At 42.7% G+C, this 9369-nt stretch overlaps 1 protein-coding gene across 1 annotated transcript; it reads left to right on the top strand.

Moving 5' to 3' along the window:
- The first annotated feature begins 3600 nt into the window (after positions 1 to 3600).
- si:ch211-137a8.4 (uncharacterized) lies at positions 3601 to 9312 on the top strand. The gene is made up of 3 exons (XM_027032501.3): positions 3601 to 3784; positions 5933 to 7924; positions 8793 to 9312. The coding sequence occupies exons 2-3, from the start codon at positions 6097 to 6099 to the stop codon at positions 8795 to 8797; spliced, it is 1833 nt and encodes a 610-aa protein (XP_026888302.2). The 5' UTR covers positions 3601 to 3784; positions 5933 to 6096; the 3' UTR covers positions 8798 to 9312.
- The last annotated feature ends 57 nt before the right edge of the window (positions 9313 to 9369 follow it).

Here is a 9369-nt window from a genome sequence, read left to right as displayed (position 1 = left end):
TGGGTTATGCAGTATCACTAACTCAGTATCGATATCGTTACTCTGGATTAATGATCATTCTGCCTGTGCACTACTTTGTGCACATGGTAGAGGAGGCAGGGTGTTTGTCTTACATATCAGGCAATTAAGTCATGTGGTGCATTAAGCCTTGAAAGCAATTATTTTCTGTATGTGTATATTCTTTAAACACAGTTACATGTGCTAATCATTATTGCTGGTGACACCATCACAAGGTGTCTCATGCTCCCTGTTCCCTAATGCCACCTCCATCAGCACAGGTGGCTGGCTATATTTATAGAATCCCTTTCTATGTCACCAACTGTTTTTCTTTTCTTCTTCATTTATCTGAATAGTTGAAAAGATGGCACAGTATCCCATCTAAAGATGAGCAGGCACAGCATAGTTAATAATGCAATTAACTGATATGATTTTCCCCACTGTCCTGAACTTCAGGTTTTCTCTAGATACAGAATTAGGGTCTCTCTTGTACTTGTGCCAAAGACCCAGTTAATAAATATTCTGTATCTTCCCTTTGAATTTATAGTATAGTGAATGCAGTAAGTCATTGCAGTACATGCTGGCTGTATGTAGTGCTTGGGCAGAGGCACTAAACAAACATAATGAGATAGCATGGAGCTAATCGGCAGGATGGATTATCATTGGCTGGGACCTACAATCCCAACCACAACCTCCCTCCCATGCAGCAGTGCTCAGGATTGACAGCCTGTGCACACACAAAGAGATTATGTAGAAAGCCTTTGGAAGGCAACACTTAAATTGGCAAGAATTTGGATGGCTATAACATCTGCAACTCAAAGGTTGCCCATGCATGAAGTGAACCTTAATGTTAAAGCTTCACAGCAGGGGACACATTGACCAATTGACAAATCTATAAATGGTCAATGAGCTCTGCAGACAAATCAGGCCATCCAGCAGAGCAATGAGATGAAACATCTAAACATATCTGCAAATGCACCAAACAGAAACATGGCCTACCCTGGCCAAAAGGTGATTAGTAAGATGGCAAGATGCCATACATTCTCATGACTCTGGCTCAATGGAGCTTACCTCAAATGAACAGGTGCATATCATTGTTATGACCAGTTATGACTACTTGCAGATCTGCCTCTGGTTTTGACTCAGACCTAACACAATCTCCAAATGCTGAGGCAGACAGATGACTTTTGGGGGGAAAGAAAATAAAGAGAGGAGTTAAAAGTAAAAATAAAAATCATGCTTATTATACCCAACTTCTGCTGGGCACAGGCTGGATAAAAGTGAAGTATGTCACTACAATCAATTTCACATAATGTGTTAGAAACCTAATTACACCAATTAATGTCCCATGGAAGGTGCCATTACATAAATGGGTGCCAAAAATGGCAAAGGCTGCCATTCAACAGTGCAAAATTCTGGTTTAAATGCTAATGGACATCCCAAAACTACGTTGTATCCCAATTTTACCCCATGCTGATGGAATAAGATTTTGAGTAGTCTTTAATTCCAGTACACAAGCATGTGAGATGACAATGACAATAAGCCTGGCTGAGTACCCCTCCTCCCGCCAGTACACGCCCCCGCCCCCCAGTCTGCTCCCTGTCCTAATTCGTCTCAATGGCTCTTGTGAAAAATGTTTCAAGCTTGTAGTGCCCGAGCGAGACCTACAACTCTCATTCACGACTCCGTTCTCCCAAATGGAACCTGGCTATGCTTCTGTTTAAAATGAGTCCTCCGAGGTGCATGCTTAGTTCCGATCCGCATGCTCTGTCGCATGCTTTGAGCACAACACAGATGCCAGGGACAAAGAGCTGCATCTCAGTCTCACCACAAGCTGCACCGATAATAAAAGTTGATCAGCTCCCTCTTGAACATGGTATTTATAGCTGCATCCTGAAACAAGTGCTGGTCACCCACCATCTCACCGGCTTCTTAAAAGTAGACCTCCATGTCGTGGACGAGAGCACTGGAAATGGACTTGACAGGCAGTGGCGTAAGCTTGACACAGCCTTCAGCCAAGCCTGTCATAGTAACATCACCCACTCCCCCCCCCCCCCATCACCCCTCTGCTAACACACATGCACAAACGCTGTCACCAGGCAATAGTAAGAGAAGCACACACAGAGACAAGCAATTGCCCTGCCACATCCTCTGCTATTCTGCTTCTTTCTGCTGGGCTCACAGTGGATACCCAAGCTTACCAGACATGAGATGTGTCTTTACAGACTGGTTGGTTTGTAAACCAGTGATGCTTGTCTGGACTCTGTCAACCCTTGGTGGGGAATTTGCTGGGGGGGGGGGGGGGGGGGGGTCCTGTCTCTGTCGTCTTATCAGACTGCTCAGATGACGTTAGGGGAAAAAAAGAAAGAAAGAAAAAAGCCTGAGCTGTCTCGCATGGGTATTGCCACTCTCCGTGTTGCTGACTTACAAATGACATTGAGCTCGGGATTCTCAGGAAAAGGATGCATACTCTAATTGGATCAGCCAGTGATGTAGGGAACAAATGATGACAGCCTTCTGTCACATTTATCATGACCTGATTTGGCAGGTTATGAGCAGAGGGTAACAGTGTCATTGTTTTAACCTAGTCTGTAAGGGCTGTATTCTGACTCCACATATGATATGCACGAATACATCCTGAAAGTGAGCAATTACATATGACATGAACAGTATGATCTGGCATAATAATAATGCCCCGACAACTACACTGGCCTCAAACGTATTTTCTGTCATGAACAAGAAACAAGATGGCTGATTCAAAAGGCAGGGCTATGAGGGCTAGGAGCAACGCAGGCTTAATGGTATCCTCGACAAGGAAATGGAAGTTCAAAGGAAGAGCGGGTAGTTTTGTAGATCTTTTTTTTTTAATGTAAAATATTAAAAGCATTCGTTTCCAGTGCAACTTACACTGTATTCTCTGGCATTTTCCTTATATGAAACTGAGACATACGTAAACACAGACTACGTATAAAGTGTTCCACGTTCCGGTCTATCTCACTCTTCTGGCCTAGGGGTCTCTAGAGGAAGTTTAGTGATTTCTCCGTCGATATGGAGTTTTTGTTTGTTGTTGTTGTTGTTTTCTTTCTTCTTCTTTTCCTTTCACCCAAGTAGCACCCAAACACAGGACTAATCAATACGACCGTGGCTCCCAGTCTCATTCCAGCAGCTTATCGACGTGTGACACTTGTCGAACAATATGGCTAATATAACGAATAGAATCGTTTTCTACTATGAATTGTTCTTGTTTCGGATTCCTCAAAACAGAGATTAGTATACAATAGAATATAATGTATTTTGTGTCCAATCCGCCTAATTGCTCAACAGTGCTCATAATCATAACTCAAACAAAATAATTAATATCACTGAAGCCAGTTTAACGGGATTCGTTTTTCAAAACGTGACAGAAGTACTGACATTACCATGTTTTACGCAAATTAGCGACATATCTATTACTTAACAGGAGAATTACTAATCGAAACAATCTCAACCGGTACAGTAACCCGGTTAGTGTTAGCCACTGGTACATCTGACTTTGCTAGGTGGGGGTGGTCTCCCTATAGTTGCTAAGGGCAACGGGGTGAGATAGATGGTGTGTATTTGCTGCGCGGCAGCTGCGCGTCTGCTAATATCACCGCGACCCTCAAGTCCCCGCGCAATTCTCCACACTGGGTTGGCTGCTTCGAGGCATAAGGATGCGAGCGGGGATCTAGTTTCAGTGTGTTTTCCAGTCTGCAACAGATTATTACCTTTCACGAGTACAAAAACGGATTTATTCTCTGCAAGCAAGGTAAAAAGAAAATTACTCAAAATATTATTTCACCTGTACTGGATCAAAATCTATGCGTTCGTCTTAATGCGTAAGGCTCAAGTTTTTTGCTGATAACCAGTCTCATTCTGCAGTTCATGCTGCTTTCTTTAATATGTATACATGCATGTTGTTTTAGATTTATACGATAGTTGCTGGTCATAATCACTTGGCAGTGCAGTATGCAAGCGTAGAGGTTTGTACTGATTGTGTTTATTAGAACATCATCAACAAATGCACCCTGGTTTTGAATCTGTGGCGGTCAGCTATTGTCGGGTTCGTTATCGATTTACATTTCATGATTACTCAGTTACGTATTTTTGGTTGAAATATGGTCATCTGTTGTATGGCTTTGTTTGCCCTGCCAGACGACTCCATTCATTCGATCAACTTCGCCAAACGCGCCAGACAGTCTTCTTGAATTAGATTCAGTCAAGTGTAAATTTGGATCGCGCTGAACTCGACGCGCTTAAATCATTGTTCTAATGAAATCAAAGAAGCAACATTCTGGGGGGTTTTTTTCCAGAGGAACGCCACTTGCTGCTCGGTTGCAGTAGATATTTCGATAATGTAGCCTAATCGGTGGGTTACAAGCATGGCTTTACCACAATACACGGTGACGACTGGGTTGTGTGGCGCTCGAGTTGTTTTCCCGCTGCATGCTGATTTCATAATTTATCTGTATCTTTACCACGCAAATAGAATACTACGTTAAATACTGCATAAGAATTAATAACAATTGCATTTTCACAACATATTTACGAATTATGAGCTGCTAGAATTTTGAGTCTACAGTTACGCGTCTGCCCCATTGTTCAAGATGTTTTCTAGACGCAACATAAGCATGACTCATTGTCTTTTCGATGCGTGCTGACAAAGTTCGTTTTACGTCATTCACTTAAACACTTTCCGTAATATTTTTTATAGTGGTATTATTTATATTAAAGGTACATGTTTTTACAAAATGGAGGAGGTTGGGAATTACATTAGCAATGCAAATTAGCTTTTGAAAAGCACAGACACCTGCTGTCTTGGGCATTTGCTATGCCCTTTCCCCCGCGCCCTCATTAGAATTACGCAAGGTTTGAGCACAGTTAAGCTTTATCGCGGGAGTTTCTCCAAACGTCTCCCGCTCTCTAGTTCCTTTAGCATAACAAAGGGCGAGGGACTTGTCAATGAAAAGAGAGGACAAAACCGTCAAGGCTCAATTGTCCCTGTGTCGGTGGGATGGGCATACGAGGTTGAGCCCCCCACAGCAAACAGACCGGGCGCTACACATATAGTCCAAGAACAATCCAATTAAAACGTGTCATTACATCGCCCTCCGTACATGGCGACAGCAAATTTGTTCTTAGGCTACTAATTTAACAGTACACGCAGAAACAAACATGCGTGAGTAATCGAATATAGCATAGGCCCTCGTACTTTTCATGAGACGTAGCCTGCAACGACAAAGCTATGATCTAAGCCAAAAGTGAATTATTTTCAACTCACAAACTGGCGATTCAAAGAAATCATTACATTTGTTTGAGCCTCAGCAGAGAATGGCGAAAGATAAAATAATAAAAACCCCAAAATAAATGTTAAAAAATGAAAAAGTGCAGTGTTAACAAGTTGACTGCAAATAAAGAGTTTATAATAATGAGCTCGTCTTCCATAGTCGGAGCATATATAAACAGCATTACGGACTATGTTCCATCAGAAAATATATTTCAACATGTTTTGCTCTCCCTACATTAGTGTTCCTTAAAGTAGTTTGTTGACTATTTTAGCAAGCTTGTACTAAGAAGACACTGTCAGTCCATTCTTCTGTTATAGGGGAATATCAGCTGGGTTTTGACAGGATATTGTGCAGCAGCAGTAGACCTTAAAAATATCTGATTACTAAACAAAATCACTGATCCACTTATCTAAATAGCAGTCCCTCAGATAGAGATGACAGCATGCAAGCCTCTCTTACATGTCCTCTCCATACAGACTCCATGATTTATCTGTCATCACAAGCATGTGCATTCAAACTCCAGACTGGATGTGCATAATCACACGTTTATCCCTTTACGTGAGGATAAGGGAAAAGTGTATCATTGGTTAACTGTTTTTTTTAATTAATGTACTCTTTTCTCCCTCTAGATTTGAGGTCCCTCTTCTGCACACGGAATATGATGCAGAAATCCTTATTTCTTTTGGAAATACTATCAAACACAGCTGCTCATCAATGAACTCGGCTCCATAAAGAATACAAGAAAACAAAACAGTGAGTTTAAGTGAAGGAGATCAAAGAGCACTTTTTTGATATGGCAGCAGTAGAGCCTAGCACGGAGCATGTCCAAGTGGACACTGTGGAGACCAAAGCTGAGGAAGATCCTGCAAATGCAGAGACAGCTCCAGCTCCAACTGAGGAAACACACCCTACCACGGAGGCACCCCAGAGCACGGAGCAGTCAGCAGACAGCAAAGGCAAGCCAGCCTCTGAGAAAATCTGGGATTCTTTTCTCAGTAAAAGTGGGCTTGGAAAGGTAATGGGAGGGAAAAAGAAAAAGGAACCTAGTACAGTAGCTGAGGCTGCTACTGAGGAAGAACAGGATAAAGCCTTGGTCACAAACCAGAATGAGCATGAAGAGGCAGCAGATCCTAAAGACCAGCCATCTAGACCATCAGCAGAGGCAGGTGAAGCTGTGACTGATGGTCAAGCTACTGAAAAAGTACCAGACAATGAAGAGGGCATCCAAGAGCAGAAGATGCCTGGTGTCAAGCCAAAGCATGGAGAGAAGTCCAGTGTACGTGATTTCATTCGCAAGCCTGTTGCCAGAATTTTCTCCCACAGGAGCACAGATAAAAAAGATGGGGAGCTACAAAAGGTTCGATCAAAATCTCTCGACAGACTAGCGGATGCCGAGACCAGTGCAGTTGTTGTGGACCAAACTGATGACCCGAAAGCACCTGAAGAGCCAGACAAGTCAACTGCCCAAGCAAAACACATGAAACGCTGGCATTCTTTTAAAAAGCTTATGGCACAGAAGGGCCACAAGAAGAGTGCTGATGACTCCAAGGATGTGGAAGGAGCAGACAGTGCCAATGCAGACGGAGCAGGAGACACTGGTACACTGGACTCCACTATAAAGTTAGAACACAGTGGACAAAAAAGGTGGAAACTGAAGAGGTCGTGGACATTTCAAGGAGTGAAGAGAGATCCATCTATTGTTGGAATCCACAAACCAAAGGAAAAAGACTCTTCAGATAGTCTCAAAGATGAAAATGAAGCAGAGGGAGAGAAGGGGCCCACACAAGAATCTGAAGAGTCAAAAGGGCCAGGTGAAGGTGAAACTCAGGAGAAGACCAATGCAGAGGAAGAGGAAGAGAATGGGGCAGCTGCAGCAGCACATGCGAAATCTGTGGACCACCATGCAAATGAGATCTGGACCTCCTTTAAAAAACGAGTAATTCCCAAGTCAAAGAAAGCAGCAGACCCCAGTGGAGGAGAGGAGGAACCAACAGTTGAACAAGAACAGACTGATGAACCACAGGCGGGTAAAGACTCAGGCAAGCCTGCCAAGTCAAAAAGGACACATTTCAACCGTGCTGTGTCACTAAAGAATTTCATACTGCGCAAAGGAAAGAGTCCTAGCATGGATATGGGGGAGAGCTCAGCAGTACCAAAAGAGGGAGAGGGGGAGGCTAAAGAAATGGATGCCCCTACAGACACAGCTGTGACAACTGACCTCCCACAGGGTGGTTCAGAGGACCAGGCTGCCACACAGAGCGGGAGCAACAACGGAGCTCAGGTGGCAGACGAGCACAAGAGCTCTGATGGAGAGGAGAAGTCCCTCCCGAGCATACCATCTGGTCAGCAGTCAGACACGCCTCACTTATCATCGGAGGGAGAAGGCCAGACAGAGCCGACAGTGGTGGAAGCCAAGACCAATGGAGAGAATAAATGTTCAGATGCTGCATCCAAGGACACCACAGAACACAATCATGAGCCCCATGCCCAGAACGACGATAGGAAGGAAGAAGAGACAAACAAGGAGAATGTCGACTCGAGTGACAAAACCTGTTCAAAGGATGGGAAGATCCTGAGTCAAGATGGAAAATGCAGCACTGGCAATGCAGTTGCCCAAAGCGGTGAGTCTGAAGCAGCAATTGACTCCAGTGATCTCAAACAAAATGGGATTATCAAGGCAGAGTCTATAGTAGGAGTAGGTGTTAGTGTTGAGTTAGAGACTGGGGTGTGTAGGGGTCCTCAAAACAGACGGTCCTTTTCTGAGTCAACAATGACCAGTGATGAGCCAGATGACCAAGAGGCCCTGAAGAGGATGTTCTATGAGGCTGCAACTTCCATCGTTCAGGCTGTGGTATTGGGAGCCACTGAGCAGTTAGCCAAGGAGAAGGACCTCCTGGACAGTAGTCTGAAATGCTCCCAATCAAAAAACAATATCAACTACACAGATGTTGATGTTGGTTTATGTCACTGAACAGTTAATCGGGGACCCCTTTATTTGCAGATCCAGGGAGCCTATAACTGATTTTCCTCACTTTTTATAGGAATGTAGTCTTGTGTCATGGACAAACATCAAAAGCTATTAACCTGTTAAGACTCCAAGCACTGCTTTCCCACTTCCTTTTTAAAATTGCTTGTTTATCTTGTATTATTGACGGATGGAAAGTGGAAGTGGTTTTGAAGATTCTTGTGAAATTTCTTATAGTATCCGTAATACTGCTTCATGCTTTGATAGAAAACACATACATCTTAAAGCTGGCAAAAACAATTGTTGTCAAATGCACATTTAAGTGTGGAGCTGGCAACACCAAGTTCTTTTCCACATTTTGAAACTTGTGCAATATCCCATGTATTGTATTTGGTGGTCCATATTATGATATTTGTTATTACTGTATTGCTAATCTTTCACAAGGTATGCAAAATTAAAATAAATCAAGTATCTTGATATATATATATATGGTAATATATTTAATCTTTTTTATCATTCACCAGAATAAAAGGCGGGAAACGTGACGCCACACAAAGAGGATTAGATCTGCATGGGATTCATTCAGCGAGGAGCTTTGTTCCCCCCCCCTCCCCTCCCCTCCCCTCCCCTCCCCAAAAAAAGGAGTAATCACACGTTTACATCATGATTCACCATGGTGAGAAATGCAATCCATATAGTTTAAAAGAAAAATACTCTAAAGCAATAATTCAGCACATTCTTGCTACCATTCCATTACTGTAAATGTTTGCTTGTCTTCTAGTGAGGGTTTATATTGTCAAAAATTACATTCCTTTGAACTGTTAATCTCAGCGATCACGTTTTGTGATCATAAAGACTGTTAGTTTTATATTAATTGCCATTGTTTGTAGTTTTCTTTTCCCTAGATATATCAATGTGATACATACACATAAGATAACTCCAGATTGCCCCAAGTCATGGATTCAATACAGAATGTGCTCTAATCTCTGTGTTTATGTTTTTAGACTGTTATCTTGTGTACATGAATAAACCACCATTAAATCATGTCTCTTTCTCTGGACTTTCTGGTAATATTTATCGTAACATAGTAAGGAATTGTCA

This window comes from Electrophorus electricus, chromosome 17, assembly GCF_041902795.1.
Source record: "Electrophorus electricus isolate QZ-2024a chromosome 17, ASM4190279v1, whole genome shotgun sequence".
NCBI lineage: Eukaryota > Metazoa > Chordata > Actinopteri > Gymnotiformes > Gymnotidae > Electrophorus > Electrophorus electricus.
Note: the sequence above shows the minus strand (reverse complement) of the source record. Positions and strands in the feature narration are given on the sequence as shown.